The sequence below is a fragment of the Melospiza georgiana genome, chromosome 1, assembly GCF_028018845.1.
Source record: "Melospiza georgiana isolate bMelGeo1 chromosome 1, bMelGeo1.pri, whole genome shotgun sequence".
Taxonomy (NCBI): domain Eukaryota; kingdom Metazoa; phylum Chordata; class Aves; order Passeriformes; family Passerellidae; genus Melospiza; species Melospiza georgiana.
The window spans coordinates 85,625,611-85,645,161 of NC_080430.1; the positions used below are offsets into that span (position 1 = coordinate 85,625,611).

Below are 19,551 nucleotides of genomic sequence, written 5' to 3' on the forward strand. Positions count from 1 at the left end.
TAGCATATCATGCAATAGTACTATTCTTCAATGAGAGAGGGTTTTCTTGAAAAAGAAAGTTACCTTTGATAAGAGGGAGACCTACACAAACTGATTAAATTGTGCTTTGAACTCTCCTGCCATTTCTGTCACTGGGCATCTGGTACTTTCTGTGAATAAAGGCTGTGACTTGTATTGGGTTGTTAGCTGGATTTATGGCCAAAGAAAGAACTTCCTAATTTACTTTCATTTATGGTAAGAGATATTTGGGGACTCACCTTCTGGAAATGAGAGTTTGTCAGATTAGGTTCCACAGATACTGCCTCTTCATAAGCTCTTACTAGACCTCAAAAGTAGAGGATCTGAAGGTACAGGGATGTTATCTACTTCTTTCTCATAGGTTGGTGAATACAGAAAGGAATTTTCCCCTTGTATATTCTCCTTGGTTTCTACATGCTTCTGGGATGCTTCCTAGCATGATGAGGGAGCTCTGCTGTATGTTGGGAACCAATTAAACAATTGCAGTTTCAGGAGTGTAAGATTGTCCTGACAACTGTAAAACACTTATTTATTTCTCCTGTTTTATGACTATTGCTCGTCAGGTATATCTGGCTCTGTGGGCCTATGGAATTAGGGGGCTTCAGGAGCACACTTGGTTGGGTTTTTTAAAAATATAAGTTAAAAAATAGACTTGGTTTGGTGGATTTCTTCAGGTCTTTTTGTTTTGCTTTTCAACCCAGAAATAAAGAAGGTCTCTACAAACAGTTGCCCCAGCTCAAATGTGGTGTTTTGCAGCCATGTGCTCTATGCAGCTGCAGCTGACTCAGGTGTGGCAGTGACCAGCCAGGCCAGGAGAGTGTAAAACTAACGTGAGTGAGCCAAACCCTGCATGCACACAGGCATTCCCACCTCGGGGAATCCAGGCATGGCTGACTCCTAGAGGAACTGAAATACTGTGTGACTAGCACAGAGTTCACACTTTTTATTTTTCTCCTGAAAGTGATATTTCATGAGACAAGCAGTTGCAGTTCTGAAATGAGGAGAGAGCTGACATACATTTAACCAAATGGTATCCGGCACCCCTACAAGAGAGTCAGAAAACACAGATAATATCTCACTTAACAAGCAGTATTTTTCCTGCCTTTTTTTCTTTTTTTTCTCTTTTTTTTTTTTTTCAGTTTTAGGGTCTAACAGTTAAGGAAGGTGAAAAAACAGTACAAATGTTTCCACATCTAACATTAAGAGATCTCCTAGAACAAATCAGGCTGTGCTGCACTCTGCAAAAGCAGGAAGAAGAAACCCTCAATATTAAATAGACACACACACACAACAACATTAGTTTTTCAAAGGAGAGGGAATGAGATTTCTATAAAACATCCTGCCCTGGCTTTCTTTTCAACAATCGTAGCACCAGCAGCACCATTCTGGCATGAACTGAATCACTCTCAGATCTGGATGCACATGCTAAAGGAACTTGTAAAGGCTAAGGACTTTGACAGAAATAAAAGATACTATAACCTTATTGAACTTTATTGCAGTTTTTCCCCTCCCTCTCTTTCCTTATGGCTTCAGGTATATTTTTAGGGCAGAGATGAGGAAACTCAAATAGAGAGAAGTTGAGGGTCTTGCCAAGCATCACTGATAGGTTAGGCTCTTTGACTATTTTTATATAGAAATGGCAGTGTAGAAAATCTAAGACCATCTTACAGAGATGCAGATTGGAATAAAGGAATATTTGATACAGTGGTGCAGTGGTAATTCTTTCATTTGATACAGCCTGCAGTGGTAATTCTTTCTATTTTTGAATTAACCAAGAGTAATGCAAATCAGTGGCAGTACCAGAAACAGAACTTCAATTCCACAGCTAAGGTGGCTTTTTATAATAATTAATTTAGAAACCCAAAACTCACCCCTTAGACCCCAAGATTAGATTATTTTTTTTTTTTTATACTTTACTTCTTAAGCTACTTTGCTCTGTTATGTGACTTTTGAATAATTTTCCCCAGTACTGGCCACTAGGTATTGGGGTGGGGTTTAGCTCCTTTTTCTTTGACCAGTTGTTGTTCTGGGCTCATCTGTTTGAAATTAAAATGGAAAGCATTCCCACCTTCCCCCACTACCCTTCCATTTCTAAATTCAGTGGAAAAAGAATGTTGTTGAGATCGTGTATGTGTAAGATTGCCATGCAGTAATGAGCTTTCCATGGTGTAATGATTCAGATGTAGTTAAGGCATGAAATACAAATACGATGCTCTAGAATCCAAGAGACAGAGCTCAATAAATGGATCTATTTAAAATCCACTATTTTTGTCCTGTCTTTTTGCATGTAGGGATTTCTCAATCATGAGTAACAAGAAGAAATCAAATTATATTAAATGGGTCATTAAAGACAAGTTTATAAATTTTCTTAACTGCAGTCTTCTGCAAAGAGGGAAACAGACCTGATCTCCAGCTTCTACCCCACCAAGTCCAAGAGGCGAGCCTGATTCATACCACCTGGGCAAACTGCTATTAATTTAACAAGTAGAAGACTGATACCCATTTAGTGAACCAAAGAGCTCCCCACTGCAAATGTATTCTTCTGCTAACAGGTTTCCATTCCAAAAGGACTGCTCTGACTTCAAATCCTGCCTAGACTACATTGTAGGATGCCTAATAACACGCTTATAAAGATATTATTTTGTTATCTGTTTTCCCATAGTTTTGGTATTATGAGTTTATATTGGTTTGTAATCATACATAGTTTTCAGCTTTTTAGGATAATTGTTCTTCTCAGTCTAGACTCAGTCAAAGCATCAACATCCATTGTTGTAACTGGGAGTGCTGTTTCATCCTTGGAAGATGCAGGTAGCTTTGGATTACTGTTACTTTTTAACAAATTTTGTTAACTTATGTGTAATGTAAAGAAAGCTGCCAGGCTGTTGCTTGCCCTCAAATTAAACCTCTGGGTATTTTTGGTTTTCATTTTGTGTGGAGCAAAATATGTTGAACAAACTGAAATATTTCAGCTGTCTCTCCTCACTTATGCATTTTATCTGTAAGAGATGCCTCAACTTGGCAGGTTAGGACTTGCAATGGAAAGTTGCTGTCAGTTCTGTAAGTTCCCTACATCCCAGGAATCTGAAGAAATAATTTAATAAGGAGTTAAATTGTTAATGGTAAAAAAAATTAATTCACTTACTTCCTGCTTTTATTTTCCTTTGCTGTAAAATTCATGCTCCCTCTTCTCCATTTATGCAATCTGCCTTTGCTCTTTCACTGATATCCAGTGGGTGTGATTTTGCCCATTTAAGAATATGCCACAGAAGCTGGGTATGAGAGGGACCTTATTAAATCATCTAGTTAATCCTCTTGCCAGTGCAGAACTGTTTCTTCAACACCCTGGAGTCCTCTGGCTGCAGTTTGGGATAGTTCACCTGATGCAGCTCTCAAAACTCCTGCTCAGCAATTATTCCACAGTTTCATAGGTGTGTCATTAAGAAATGCAGTCACATACTCATTTAATTCATTTAAACAAGTCTGTGCCAACAACTCAAAACAGCTAATTTGGAAGATGATTTAAAACTACCTATCATTTCTCCCCATCATGATCAATATAGATGGGAAAACACAATGCTTTGATCCATCCAGGAGGCAGGGAGGAAACCAATCACTTCATTCAGATCAAGTCCGTAACTGGCACCACTAAGCTGCTGTCACTAAAGTAAGGTATATTTGGTTTAGTTTTTCCATTTCTGGTAAGTGTTTAAGGTTTAATTGATGTTTGTGTTTTAATGAGGGAATCCTCGTTAGGAAAAAACCCACAAATTTGTTAAGGCTGTGTGCCATAAAATTACTGCCCTTACTGGTGTGCCAATTGCCACAGGATGTCAAACAGATTTCATCAATGTAATTTGGTAACATCTCCATTTTCGAGACAAGGGTCTTATGTGAACATTACTGCATTTGAATTCTGCTCTGGGCCTGTTCTGTTCCTTGCTATTAATGCAAAGGCCAGTCTTTTAGTAATAGTCAATGAAATTAATCACTTAGATAATTCCTTCAGTAGATGTTTCCAAGGCATGCTTTTGTTAGGGATATATGCAGTCATTTTGAAAGTTCTGCAAGACAGTGATAGTGCTATGGGCAGGAGATGTATGCTGTTACTGAGGGGTGAATCAAGAAACCTCACAATTTCTGGAAGCACAATACTTAGCAAGAGAGTTCTTTTTTCTTACTGTATTGTGTTTGGCACTAAAACAGTTCCACAATATCTACAGTGTTTTAAAGCACCAACCTGTTTGCCTCTGCAAAGCCTTGTGTACTCAAGATGTTCGGGTTTGTTTACTATTTGCAAATAGAAGACAATAAAATCCTTGAAGTCTGCTAATTGTACATGTTTAAGAAGTCCTGATAGTTACAGGCATTTCACTACTTCTACAAGGACCAGCCAGAACTTGATCTGGGGGTATTAGTGAAGCTTGCTGGCATTGTAACTGAATTTTCAGTTGAAGATAAAACTTTATTTGAGGTAGTTCATTTGGAGCCCCAGAATACCTGTGGGTTAGAATTCCCTATGTCTTTGAAGCAAATCCAGATGTGTTCTCAAGAAGTTGTGGAAGAAAGAAGATTTTTTACCAAGGATGTCCATTTGATAACCTTTATAATCTGTCAGTCTGTGTTGGCTAAATTGGACCTTCTGAGCGTAGCAGCTGGAAAACATACATATCTCACAAATATCCAGAATGGTAAGACTAATAACTGTGCATCCATACTCTGTAAATTTGTCGCAGACATTGATATGCATTCTTTTAAAAAATATTATTCCCCTGTATTCCTAAGATGTTTTCTTTGCGGGAGTGGGGTTGGGTCCTAAGAATATCATGTTTTAGTAGTGTTTAGGGGTTTTGTAAATTTTTTTTTGGTTTGTGGTTCCTCTTATGGTATTATTTGAAAATGAGGCTACTCCGACAATGACAATCTAACTGATGCTTTCCTCACTATTAGGAAAGGAAAGTCCTCCAACTAGTGATGTCCCTGATGATCCAGATGAACCTATGCCTATACCAGAGGACCTTTCAACTAGTACTGGAGGTCAGCAGAGTTCTAAGAATGACAGAATCTTGGGTAAGATAACAAATACAATCTAATAAGAAATACTAGTAAATGATATAACAAAAATGTTAAATTACTTTTTCACAAACTGGTAAACAAGCAGGTCCCGTGCCTTTCCATCTTCTTCGAGTGCATAGTGTTTTTTATGCAAGCTTTTTTTTGGGAAGGGCATCTTCATCTGCAGAGAACTTATAAAGATCCTACTTTTTATCTTCTTACCATGACTGTTGCTTGATATTCTCCTCAGGAAAGAGAGTTTTCATTCTGTGTAGGAAATGGAATGAAATATGTGGGTCCAGGTCAAAATTATATGAAGTCAGATTTCATAAAAATTCAATAAATGCTCAAGTATTTTTATTATTATTTTGTTATTAATTTGAATGCTATCTTGAATGTTACTGTGTTATCTCCTATTCAGATTTCTTCAGAAATACATATTAGAACACACATACTATTTATATATTTGAGATTCCAATATTTGATCTTCATTTATCTCTGATTTTGGGAACTTTGGGAAACACTTATCTTTTAGATAAAAATCCACAATTCATGAAGTCTGTTGGGTTGGAATTTTTGTCCAGAGATGATTGTGCAAAATGCTGATTATTCTTAGGGATCCCAGACTCACACCAAGGACTTAGCAATGCTGATGACTACTGTATGCACCAGCTCTCAAGTGGTGCACTAAAAAGACTAAATATTACTTGAGCATCATGCCTGTTAACTAATAGGGGAAAAAAAGGAAAAGAGGGAAAAAAAGCACAGTGACTCCCAGAATGCTGTGAGAAATGTCCTATGTGATAAAAATAGTTCTGTAAAGGGATGACTGTCAAAGTACAAGTGTTTACTCACTAATAAAAGTATTGTTCATTATTCTTACATTCTAACATTATTGTAAGAGTAAGGGTCAGGGTGGACAATTTACAGAAAGATTGCAAGTGCCTTTAAATATTAATTGTCTAGGGAAATCCAGTAAAGGATACTAGGTGGAAAGGGAGGCACAGAGGGCAAAATAATTAATTCAGCATAATACACAAGGATGGTGTCAGCATTAGGAATAGAACCTACTCCCAAACTCCAGCACAAGCTAGTAGTGAGTGCATCATCTCATGCATCTTCATTCTATTTATCATTTGATCCCCTCTTATCAAAAATGTGAGCAAAAATTTCAGCTCCTAGATACATATTGACATACTTTATGAAAAAAATAATATTTAAAAATGCTTTTTAACAATTGGATCACTTATTAAATGATTTATTTTTCAGTCCAAAGATCTTTGGACAAAATCTTTCATTAACTGCTTGTCTATCGACTCAGCAAAACGAGTTGTGTCACCTTTCTACCACAGTAACTAAGCCTACTAAATATTTAAGCCCTGAGTCAAAAATTAAAGTTTTAAATTCTTTGTTCAAACCCAAACACGATTTTTCATTGTGTTGAATTTTCTTTGATATACTTACAAATATCATGAAGATGCAGCAAAGTTGAACTTCATATTTGCTGACGATGATTCTGTCAACAGTTCAGTCATATATCAACACATACACATATTCTAAATAAGTTCCATCTGTTATTCTCATTACTCAGCAATAAATAAGATTTACCATGCTCTGACATTAACAATTTTTCTCCAGCCACTTTACCCATAGGTCTTTTGTTTATAAGGGCCATGTCTTGTAGTGAGACATTTACCATAGCCAACAGAAACAAAGACAATTCACAATACTCTGCCTTATGAATGATCTGTAGGTATCAATTCCAATGCTTGCAATATTTGTTTTTTCTGTAAAGCTGCATGCACTTTTACCTCTTCTATTGCTCCTTTTTACTAACTTTAAGCTAGCTCTCTGAAAACAGTATACTAAAAAAATTAATTCTTCCTTTTTACAAAGAGGATCTGAATATATGCCCCAGGCATATCAGGAGCCATATGATTACTGTTCACATTCTGGATCTTCAATTTAGGAATAAAATAATACCTTAGGAGTGGTGTTTGGCCTACATGATCCTATAGGTGTATTAGGGGTGAAGAGGGCTATCTTCCTATGTAGGCGGTGGCCTGGAAGCGTAGACAGGCTTTGTGTTTAGTACAACACTGTCATTGCCATGTCCCTAGATCTGTTCTTCACTGTTAGTCATCACCAAACTTAGGTAGACAAGAATGATCTGAAAAATTAGTTTGAAGATTGACAGATAGACAGGAGAACATTGTAAAGACCCAGATGTTATCTGTGTGTATTTGGCAGGTGGGAGCTTGACCGTGACCTGTGGTAGCCAACAGGCCCTGCATGAACAGATATGGCCAGCCAAGAATTTCTCCCTGTATGACTTTCCTAATGTCCCATCTGTTTCTTTCATCAAAAGGGAATCCCCTAGCATTTGGATTTATTTCAACATAGGGTTTACAATGCATTCCACTTAACCTGTAACACCCTGAGAGATCAGCTGTCCATGCAGCATACATCAAGGAATTTGAGTCAGACATTTAATGAAGTCTCTACATTCCGGAGGATATTTTTGTATATGTAGGGCTATAGAGGTAACAATGGGAATTGCAAGTTTTTTAAATGAAAAGAATAAATATTTACCTCATCCTACTGAAATTAGGTGAGAAGTCTTTTTTTAGTTTTAATCAGTCTGTGAGATAGAAATGTTGAATTGACAACTCGCATACTCAGATTTGTAGTAACATTTAATGAAAAAATGCTTCATTATTTGACTCCTGGAGTCAAAAGTTTAATTACCTTTTTCATCAATTTAGCATTTCAAAGGTCAAAGATTACAGCAAATAAGCTATTTTTAGAAAAAAAAGATAGGCTCTACTCTTCCTTGTGTTTTTAAAAATCTCTTTTTGTGCTTCTTCCAAACATGTACTGAGACTTTAATGTGGTGCTACAGAGCTGATAGAAACATTGGAGATATTTCTCCTGCTCTGAGAAGGAAGGTGTTGAAGGCCTCTACTTGCCAGATTTTATTGGTTGCCTTTAGTTTTTGAATTATCATTTAAAATTACTATAGAGGGTGCAAATTTCATAAAGGAGGTACCAGGGGATCATGAAATGTATGTTTTGACTTGTGTCCCCAGGCAGGGGGGATGCCCAAAACATGGGTTTCTTCTGACCAATGATCAACAGGTCTGAAAGGATAATTTATGGAAGTAAAGTCATCAACAGTTTCTAGTAATAACCCCAAGTAGCACAGCAAAGCAGAAACATATTGGAAGAGATGTTCTGGTCAACATCAAGACTCTTCATTTCCTTGATGAGCTTACTATAATTTTAATGTTGCAACCCCCAGAAAGCCACTATGTGTTGAGCAGCTTCCTTCTGCATGCTTAATTTCTGCTGCTCTCTCCACTAGATCTTCTTCCTTCCTTGTCCTGTTCTCCACCCTAAATTTACTTCTCAGGCTGATCTGACACCTATAACATTTTATTATTTTAATCTTGTTCTTTTCACCCATGTGCTCTACAGATAGTTTCTCTAGAAGACACAGTGAACATTTTCAGCAAAGTGTGAGATTTTCACAGCTCTTTAGGGCTCTGGAGACTCTCTTTTATCATCTCTCCTAAATATCCTTTTGAAATCTTGGTCTGAGTTATTTAGAAATCCACTGGAAGTCCATTCCATTAAGAATTAGTGGCTTTGCAGCCTATTTTGAACAGCCCTATTTCTCATGGTACCCTATTGGAAATATCATTTGATAATTCTCAGTCTCTGCAAGGTTCAGGTTAAACGTTGTGTGCACCTTTTGTGGATGATGAGTACTGAACATCCTGTGTGTGGTAAACAGTTGCAATTTAGGGCTGTTTGTGCTCTGAGACTGTATCCTAATACATGTGTGGGAAGTTAATGACTCAGTGATCTGTAGATCAAATCCTACTTCATGGAGAAAGAGCCCTTTGCTGCAGTGGTGGCATTTGTCTGGAAAGGTAGGCCGTGCCTTCTTTATCCATAACTGCTCATTCCATAGGTGGCCATCACTGGATAAAAAAAAAAAAACCTCTTCTAACTTCTCACAGTGTTAGTGGCTTCAGAAGGAGGCTGTGGGCTCACCATTTCTGCACAGATAGCTGTCTGGTGCTGCAGATGACCATAGGCTTCTAAGATAGAAGTCAAATGTTACCACTGCAGTCACAGATTACAGTCTGGGCTTGGAACAAATAATGTATAGAGATCTTCTTTTTCAGAGGTGGGGAGAATTCATCTCACAAAATTGGGTTGAAACTGTCAAACAATTGACAGAGTATACCCAAAGTAACCAGTCAGGGTTATCATAGACATCAGTAGAAAACACACAAGATTCATATGAAATTATAAAGTCTATTTGTTTAAAATAAATAGGTATGAGAAGCAACATTAAAAGGAAGATTTTTTTTTTTGGACATTTTTCTCTTCCAGTGGGTAATACCAAATGATGATGTTCTATCCCTCTCACAACTCAGTTATTGAAGCAGAAGCCTGTGTACCTGCAGGCTTTGGTGTCTGGCATCACTGGGACCCTGGCATTGCCTTCACACCCTGGGGTCCTCCCTCTCAGCCATGGGCATTCAGAGGTTGTAACCTGCATGAGGAGCTACTTACTGATGCAGGCTAGTGTCCCCTCTCTGAGAAGCTTTGCTACTTTATTTCCTTAAAAGGAGCTCCACCATTTGAGATCACGGGCACAAGAATTGCTGAGGGGCCACCACAGGCAACCACAACCATTGCCATTACATAAATCTACTGCAACTCACACACAGCTGGGTGGAGACAGAGTAGAAGTGTGGAAAGGCAGCAGACAGAGGGGAAAAGCGAGGAAAGACAAAAGGGGAAGTGCCCCACCCCAGCTTGCAAAATCGGCCCTGTGGTTCAGACAGGTCCAGTGCACTGGTGCCCTGGTAATTCTGCTGGGCAGGAAAAGGAGCTGAAGAAAAAGGCTGCTGGAGCTATTTGCACACTCCTCCTTGTGGGTGTTCAGTGGCTATGAAGGCAGTGTCTTGTGTATGAGTAATAAAGTGTGGCATGTGTATGCCTGGACATTCAGGGAACCAAATTCCAAGAGCTGGAATAACCTGGAGGACTGTGTAATATGTTTTATTTGCTCAGGTTTCAGATGGACATCTCTACTACTCAAAGGTCTGGAAGTGTGTAGAAACTGACAAGCCTTTGTAAATAATCAGTGATAATTGTTGTCTCACCTGATGTAGCCCCCATGAGAGCAGAGAGAAAATTTGTTTTGAGATGGTTTGGGGAGCTTTGAAAATTATCTTTAACCCTCCACAATGAGACAAGGCTTGAAAGTCCAACTGAGGAGGCTTCTGAAGGAATTGAAAAACTTGAAGCTGAAATATTTTAGGAACTTTTAAAAATAGGGAAGTCAGGAATCTCCCCTCTTGTTTGGTCTGAAGCCCCTATTTCTAACCCCAAAGTAACAGTCCCCAGTATGGACTGGTATTGTATGTTCTGAGAGCCTGCCAGTATGATGTATATTTTTTTAAGAAGAATGCAGGAGATATTTTTGTTGGGATTATTTTAGCTTTGCCTGCAAAACTCTTATAGGGATTTGTATAGAAGAGGATGGGAATGGTTTAGTTGGAGAAGGCATGTGACAAATTTCATGAATGCCCTTAAATGTGCTATACAGGATATAAGTTATATTCCAGCCTTCAAAGGAATATTTTGCATGAGCATAGTGTGAAACAGAAGGTGCAGAAGACACTGGTATATGGGGCCATTGGGAATTTCCTGTTGTGCCAAGAGACAACCTCTGATCTATGTAATGACTTGGAAAAATGTGCACAAAGGCAAATGGAAAAATGTCCTATTACTAAAGGTGAATTCCTCTATCAAATTTAAAAATGCTTGCTGCAAGTAATGGAGGGTGAACATTTTCAGAATAAACTTGCAAGAAATTTGTGGAAGTAAGGGTGACCCAGCCTGGAAAACAGAGCTGCTGCAGCCCCAGTGTAGGCTGTGCTGCATTATCAGCTCAGTTCTCTCAACCTGTCCATGCAAAGCCAGAGCAGGCATGTAAAAATCTGCCCTCTTGATGAAACCATAGCACATGACAAAATGAAAGCCTTGAGAACAGAACTGATCCTAAAAAGAGTTGTATTTTTACAATGATTTTTATTTAGTTTTGTGAGGATTTCTTTTACTCAGAAACATGACAGCAGCATGATTTGTGTTGCCACTGTGTGGCAACATGATACTGCAGGAGGTTCTGAAGTTATGTTTTTTTTTCTCCTATTTCTCCAGAGCTGTGTAGCTTGTGGAGCTGCAGCCTATTTCATGAGCATCTGCTGGGTAAAGCTGTGTTTTCAGAAGATAACATCAGCACAAAAGTCAGGAAAAACCTGGGAGCTGTGCAAGTTTTGTTTGTTCAGTGTTGGAGAGTGGCACACATTGCTTTGAATAGGAGAGATGCAGTGTGTTTAGCTGTGTGGCTTTAGGTACAGAGATTGAGTCTGCTGATCTGAACTTCAGTGAGAGGAAGTTCTCTTTATCTGAGCAGAAGAGATGTGCCTCAGAGATAAGCCCCCTTCTAGCTCAGGAGTTAAATTTATCTAGCAGGATCTCAGCAGTGGCTGCAGCTCAACTCAGAAACACCATGCTCTGGCTGGAAGGTGGGCATATTTTAAGCTGGGGAGGACATCTGTAACTGCAGTTTTCAAAAATTCAGGTGATTTTTAAGGGAATAATTCTTCATCAAAAGGTTGGATTCATCTCCTGACACCAGCCAGCCCTCTGTTCTGTGTTAATTCTTGCTTAGTCTTTGTTGTAGGCTTGCTTTTTACCTTGAGCAAGTTTTCTCTCACCCTGTGTGCTCTTGACTGTAGCCTTACCAAAAACTTAACTGCTGTACTGAGGCACAGTGCAGGAACTACTTGCCCCTACAGAGGTGATGTTTCAGAACCAGCTGCTCTTTTGGTCTTGTTCAGCCACTCCTCACATTTCTGTAATTTCAGCTCCTGCTCTGGTGGCTCCCTGGGAAGAGATGGTTTCTGGCTGCAGAGGACCTGCAGCTATGCTTTCCCCTCAGATGAACTTCCTGGGCTCTGTCCCATAGTAAAATGTGCAAACACAGTGTCACTCTGGCTCAATCCCCCACATCTGAGATTTGCAAGGAAGGATGTGCAGTGCGGCCATGCCTCCACAGTTTTCTCCAATGTAGAAAAAGCCCTTTATGATAAAGAGAGGGGATGGAAGAGCTCCTTTTTGGAGCTATAGTCCTAAAGCCAGGAGTGAACACCAATCATTGCAGCAGGGCAGAGGTTTGTTCCCAAAACTTTTCCTTTGAGTTCACTATGTGAGGTTTCTTGAAGCCTCAGACAGCCTCTCAGGAAAAAGCTTTGCCTGGCAGGCAGTAGAGAGGTGTGACATAGGCACCAGTGCAGGCTTACCCTCAGCATGTCATTTATGGTGGTGATGTGGGACCACAGGAAGCTGTTAACTTGTGAAGGTGGATCCCTAGTGTCCCGGGATTTTGGCTTCCAGACACAGCTTATTGGAAACTGTCATGCCTCATCCAGCTCACTCCCTGAACAAGTGAGCAGAACAGCAGCCCCAAAGCAGGCTAGACCTCAGCCTGCAGTGCAAGACGTCCTGCTGCTCCCTCCCTCTCTTGTCTCCTTCTTCAACCATATATTCTGTGTGGATTCTGTGTTAAAAAGGTGCACATGCAGGAACACAATTCCTACTAAAGTAACCCTGGTGTGTGCTTATTCTTTTTTTTTTTACACATCTTGAAGTTAGGAATAATGCCCAGTTCTTGTATTGCAGTTTAGGGTCATGTTTCTCAGAAGCATTTAGGTGTCTAAGTTGCCTGCATAAAAAGAGATCCCAAGAAGGTATTTAATCTATTGTTTCACCATTAGTCATAGTGACATCACAGGCACCCAACAGGATTTTTGGGAGTGAGTAACTCATACTCCATTGATGAAAATGAGATTACAATCCTAACATGGCAAAATCCATACCTAAAAACTGAATTAAGAACCTGATTGAAGAATTGGAGAAAAAAAAATGGCAGAGCAAGCACAGAATTATTCTCAAATTCCAGCCAAAATAAGCCTGATCTAAAAAGAAAAGTTTAGGCACATATTTTCCTCTTTATTTTTCACATTCCATTTGTCTTGTTTCTCTTCCCTCAAAGATAGTCCAAAATTATCTAGCTTGAGAAGTGCAATAAATGTAGCAAAAATGGAGAAATGTGACAGCATGAATTAACTTCCACTCTTCCCAGCCACATATCAGAGTTTAAAGACAAAAAAAAAAGGAGGGAAAAAAAAAGGAGAAGAAACTGAAGGGTAAGGAGAACTTTCACATGAACTTTTTTTTTACCCTGGAAATGTTACTTCTGAGGAAGTGGCTCTTACCAGAGTTTTCAGTAACGTCTAGATTATTTCATGGAATGATATGAGAAACTCACTTGTTCCCTGACACATCCTTAAAAAAAATAATAATAACTGAGATCTTTAGAATAAATTGCTAATTCCTTCATATAACAGAGTATCTGCATATGATTTTGCCCTCCCTGCTGATTAAGTAACAACAGAAATGTTTAATGCAATGAAAAGGTGGGTTTGAACTAAAGTTGGCGCAGTTGGCGACACTTTCAGCTTGTGTTGCAATTAATAGAAGAGGAAATATTCATTCTCCATATTTCATCATTTAAAAGCATCCTGTGTTTGTAAGAAGCTGTGATCAGCCAACATCCCTGTTATGGATTTGAACTTCCCAAATCTTTGGTGGTTTTTGAGTTTTGGGGGTTTTTGTCTAAGCTAAGAGTTTTGTGTTCTGATTTTTCATAGTGGCTTAGGGGTTTTTTGGAGGGAGATCTGTCCCTTCTCATTCACAGTAGTGTGCACCTCAGCATTATATGGGCCAAGTTATGGAACCTGTTTTTTCCTGCTGCGAATATGTGTTGCAATGCTCGGAAGTGGTGGTAGTGGTTGGCGTTGAAGCAGGATGGTTTCATTAGCACCAAAATGGGGACTGTGAACTGAAGAACACTGTTTCTGCACCCCTCATGCTGCATCTGCATTTCAGATACATCTTCCAGTTCTTTCCATAAGAAAATTTATTTTCGGGGGAAAACAACACATGCACCTGTAGAATTTGCTATGACAAGTATGTTTGCCTTATTATGGGGTGCTTGAGTTTTGTGCCCAGGTTTGCAAAGAAAAAACACCAACGAGACTGAGGGAAGTGTCAAATTGTGCATGATCCATCTATACTCTGACCTCTAGCTGGCTGTTATTCACAATTCAGGCTGTAAATGTCTCTGTCTTTCCAAAGCAAAGCACCCCTCCCAGTTTTCTCAGACTGCAGCCATGAGCAAAGAAGTGAGAACATCCCTTCCCCATTCATATGGCCCTTCCTTTCTGAGTCAGGGTTTGTTCTTTTTTGTTCCATTTGTAACTGGCACCTCCTGTGGCTGGATGGTGGAGAGGAGGTGGGGAAGCCTTAATGGCCAGCATGGTCACTGGAGCTTTGTCTGCTGCAGGTGTGGATCTACAACAATTTATCTAGAAGTCAAATGGGAACTAGGCTTTTCTGGGGAGGGATTGAGTTTCCTGCCCATTTGTCCACATAATGGCAAGTAGAAGTAAAAATGAGAAATGATAATTGTGCTAGCAAAAGGCTTCAGTGGCTTTGGAGCCCAACACATGAAATATATGAGGGTGGAATAATGGTAATGAGGCATTACCTTTGTTGTAGTATCACATTTGTTTAATCTTGCCACTACATTGCTAGTAGATCCTAGTAAAATTGGTATCCTGTAATGGGCTTATTGTGGTGTTAAGTGGAATTCTTTTTCTCCTTGAAAAACAGACTAGAGAAGTCTGATACTGTTTATTCTGTAATCACACATTAATGAGTCTGTACATTTGCTGTACAGTATAAGCATTAATAATAAGCTCTTTCCTGTGTTCAAAGAAAGAGACTGATTTATACCATACATGATACAGGCCTTGGTGTTTAGAAGATAATGCAAATATGTTTTTCATTTCTAAAGCTTTTTATAATTCATTTGTTCTCTTTAATACTCCCTTTGAAATTTGAAATGACCATGTATTTTCCAGGCATCAGGACCCATTTATCCTGTATTTTCCCCTTTGCATATTTACATGTAGACACATACATACACATATGTACATACAAATACCTGTCTGTCAGCACACAAAATTATGTGCCTGCAAAACCAAGTTCCTCTGTGTTTATGTCTCTGTAAAAACAGTACACATATGCAAAAGAACATTTATCTTGAAAGTTGAGCTTTTCCTTCTTCTCTAGACCAAGCAAACATATACTCTGCAACATAAACACATGCCATAAAAATATTTTTTTCAAACCTAAAAGAGGAAAAGGTTAGTTCCTGCTAGCTTGTCTGTATCCCTATAAGAAACCTAACTGTAAATTCCATTTGGGAAGTGGGTAACAGCTGAGGAAGATCCGCTTGTACCCACTGTGGCTTTTGTAGTCTGTGTAAAGTGGCTGGGCCAAGGCAGCTGTGAAGGTCATAGTACAAGAAGGACCACCAAGGAGTTCATGAAGATAGAGGGAAATGGAGAAATGAGGGGGAGAAACACCCATGCTCCCAAGTCTTCTTGTCAGCATTCTTTGCCTGAAAAGGCTCTCCTGCCTGCCCCTACTGGTTTAGCAGTCAGGAGTACATGAGTCCTGAGGATTCTTCCCTGCAGCTCTTAAGTGCTATTCCTCCTTGCATTCAGGTGCTCTATTTACTTAATTCCTTGCAGTATTATAGAAGTAAGGTCTGTAATGAAGAGACAGGGAAACATTCATGAAATGTTTTTCTCCAGAAGATTCTTTTGCAGTCATATACCAAATTGATGACTGCATAGTGAAGCTTTGGGGGGCATATAATACCCACAGCAGAGGGGAGAGATGGATGACATATTGACATAATCTAATGGAAAATGCAGATGTAATATCTTGTATCTCTCATTTGAGATACAGTTTTCTACTGAAAGCCTATGCATGCCTAACTTGATAACTTTCTTTGAGATGTTTCAGTAGCTAACTGAGCTGACAAATACAAAAGCACAGTCAAAAGTACCAGTGTAATAAAGGTAGTGATGGACCACTCTGCTCTTCTGTCCCAGAAAGCAATTTGTATTCAGGGAATCTCCTTATGCACATCTTGGGGAGCTTCAGGTAAGTTCAAGATATAACTCCTCACAAACACCAGGCTAGTTGAGCACAATGCAGTCCCCTGCCTTCCTGCGTGAGAACTCACGTTTTCTCTGCAATGGTGGTTTTTTCACTCCTCTTTTTTGCCCTCAGTGAGAATGAGCACAAATAGTTGCCTACTTCCTGAGAACACAGTGATCCTCACATTTTGGGCTGCGGGTTGTGTTTTTCACGCTCAGGCATAGGATGGGAGTTAATCAGATAGCCATGGGCAGCTCTAGCAAATAGCACATTTGCATCAGCAGAAGCTAGTTTCAGCAGACTTGCCGGGAAGGTTTCTGCAGCATGCCACCATCCTGCCCTACTGACAGGCACTGCACATTCATTTAACAAAACAGATGACAGTAGAAAATGAAACTTTTAACGTTCTCTTCTTAAAACACTTGAGAAGCACCTTACCCTGAAAGTGTAAGCCTGTGATTCACACCAGCTTTCCTGGGACTCCATGATGAATTTGAGGTAAAGAAATTTGAAGCTGTGGATGAGCCATACTTCATTTATTCAGGTGGCAAGGAGATTTCTTAGAACCACTCTTATGCAAGTGACAATCCTGATGACTAACAGTTTGCAAGAGTCCAAAGGCCTTCAAGTAGAATATTGGAATTACTGAGATTTGAGTGTTTTATGTGCTCAGAAATAATCAGCCATTAAAATTTTATATTTTTGTGTTGGACAAGTAACTTCAGATTGAAAGTTGACTTTTTCTCTCTTCTAAACGAACAAAGCATCATTCACCAGTCACAGATTTTTTTCATTTTTCCATTTGCCTCACATTTAGTCCTGCCATACTGTCTGGGTGTTAGCATAAAATTTAGGTGCTTTATGAACCCTGGGTTGGGCACTGCTGATGTACTCTCTCTGCCTTGGTAGCAGCAAGGAGCTGCAACTTGGTAGTTCATGGGAAAGAAGGTTTCCTGATATGTTACGGCACATTAGGACACACATTTGTTTGTTTCTACCCTGAGAATCCATCATATTTGGTGAAAACACAATGCAATGTCTTATCCTTTGGAATATTTGAAGAGCACTTTAAACATAAACTGGGCAGATGCTTTTAAAAAGATTCTTCCAAGTAAAAGGCACTTATACTGGCTAGGGCACGCGACTAGGAGCAGAGAGGAAGTTTGACAGAAACTTTGCATGCTAGACATTTTCAAATATTCCATAAAAGCTGAGATGGCAGGAAATGCCAACAATGATAGTCTGAATAGATCATTAACCCTTACAGGAGACCAAGTTTTGATTGCCCTCTGAATGCCCGGCACCAGTTTTCACAGCACAGATCTTGTTCTGGTTGAATATAATTGTGTGTCCTTTGTCAATTTTAGCTCTTGCTGTTGGTATCAGACTGGCAAAGGGAGTGAATTAAGCTTAGGTTTTTTCTACTGCCATTTTTTTCCAGTTGTATTGTTGGGACTTTTTTTTTGATTCTCATTTTACTTTGTGGCACAGGGCTACTGGAAAAGAACCTCTGTTACTCTAAACACTGCACAAACATCAACAGAATACCCCAAAGAATTTACAGTCTAATTAAGGCTATATATATATATATACACATAATTGATTAATTAAGCTTTACAAGTTCTAGCCAAGGTAAGTGTAAGGTAGGGCAGAATGAAATGTAATCAATTCTGCTATGCAATCTAAACCATATACAATATTCTGGAGACCAGAGAGCAAATTTGTTTTTCTAACAGATGCAGCAAAACAGTCTTGTGTGTTCTTCTCCAGGGTGCAGTGGGATTGGTGTTGTTCAAAGTACTCAACTTTGTTTTAAACCACATCTCTTCAGCTTGAAAAATAAGATTGAAAAATATAAGGCAGGTAAAAGTAAATAAATTAATGATTTGGTGATTGTACATGAGGGAATAAAATATTGTCAATGAATTATTAGATCACTTGGAGAATCAGGAAATAATTAGTTTCCTGACTTCTAATTAGTCCAGATCTTAGTACAGAGGAGCAATCTACTGTATCACTTGTACTTCTGGAAAAAGAGGAGGGCTGATTCCAAGCTCTGTGCCTGATTTGGAACGGCAGAAATCCTGGGTTGTACCAGTGCAGTGAGTGAAATTTCAACCTGGTGCTGATGTGACAGAAGTGAGTGAGGCTGATCTTGGGAGGCTGGGCAGGTGAAGATAAAGTAGGGACAGAAGCCCAAATTTCAGGATATCAAATCCGTACTCTGGTCCAGACTTTTCTTTATGCTGAGATGCTTCTGAAGATCTTTTACATTTGAGAAAAAATACTCTAATAATGTGGTTGTGGAGTGAGTTTTTGCACCTCATAACTGAACATGTAAGAAGCACTATGCAACTGAACTGGAGATGAGGGTTTTCGGTTTTAGGTCATTTCCCACACCAGAGGTACAGGCTGAGCCCCTCTCTTCTCTCCTTTCTCTGACCACTGATTATTTTGCCATGCTGGCCTCAGTGTGGAGGATAATTAAAAACTGCTTTGAATATTAAACAGCTTATGCTTTTTTCTTTCCTTGAGGTAGTTGTCTTTGAGATTTTTACATCTCTCTTGGAACAGAGTGATAGCATGAGAAAAGATCAGTTGAGGAAAAATAAAATGTCTTTCCTGATTCTGCATCAGTCTGAGGAAGACAAAGTTTATTTATTGATCTTGAACAATCCTGGATAAGGAAGAACTGGCTGAGGGCTCCAAGCATTTGCTATCAAGTATTTTATGGTAGAACCAAGGTTTATTAGGTTGGGCAGTAATTCTACCTCTGTATAATTCTGTAGGATGAATCACAGACTATGAGTAGCATTTTCACAACTACCTAAATTATATAATTTTTTGGAGCTACAACTTCTTCCTGCTTCATGGTCCCTAATCTTCTGTGGAACACATACCAAGAGGATCACCAGTGCATGGCTATATTTCAGCTTTATGAGTTAGGACACTTGAGAGGCATGTACCTGAATAAAGGAATCACTCTAAGCAGCAAAATGGCTTTTGAGTTCCCCGTAAAAAGAAAAAAAGAAAAAAAAAGAAAAAAAAGAGAAAAGGCTTATCCCCATTTAAAAAGAATTGAAAACTCTGCAGATAGGGAAGTAAGGGCACATGATGGATTAAATGCCTTTCCCATGGCCACACAGGAAGTCTGTCACAAAGCTAGGAATTAAACCTAGATTTTCTCAGTCTGCATCCAGTGCCTTGCCCCCATTTCAGGCTGTAAAATTTTGTTTGTTATCAAATTCTCTGTAAGCTGAAGCAGCAGGACACTGAGTGTGAGAATGAGAAATATTAGAGAATAAATACTATTAATAA

At 39.1% G+C, this 19,551-nt stretch overlaps 1 protein-coding gene across 14 annotated transcripts in view; it reads left to right on the forward strand.

Moving 5' to 3' along the window:
* IKZF1 (IKAROS family zinc finger 1) overlaps positions 1–19,551 on the forward strand; it is a 52,910-nt gene that overhangs the window by 1,989 nt on the left and 31,370 nt on the right. For all 14 annotated transcript variants that reach the window (XM_058027632.1, XM_058027641.1, XM_058027651.1 and 11 more), the window contains exon 2: positions 4,966–5,085. In XM_058027632.1, coding sequence (XP_057883615.1) covers positions 4,966–5,085 — 120 coding nt within the window. The remainder of the gene's footprint in view (positions 1–4,965; positions 5,086–19,551) is intronic.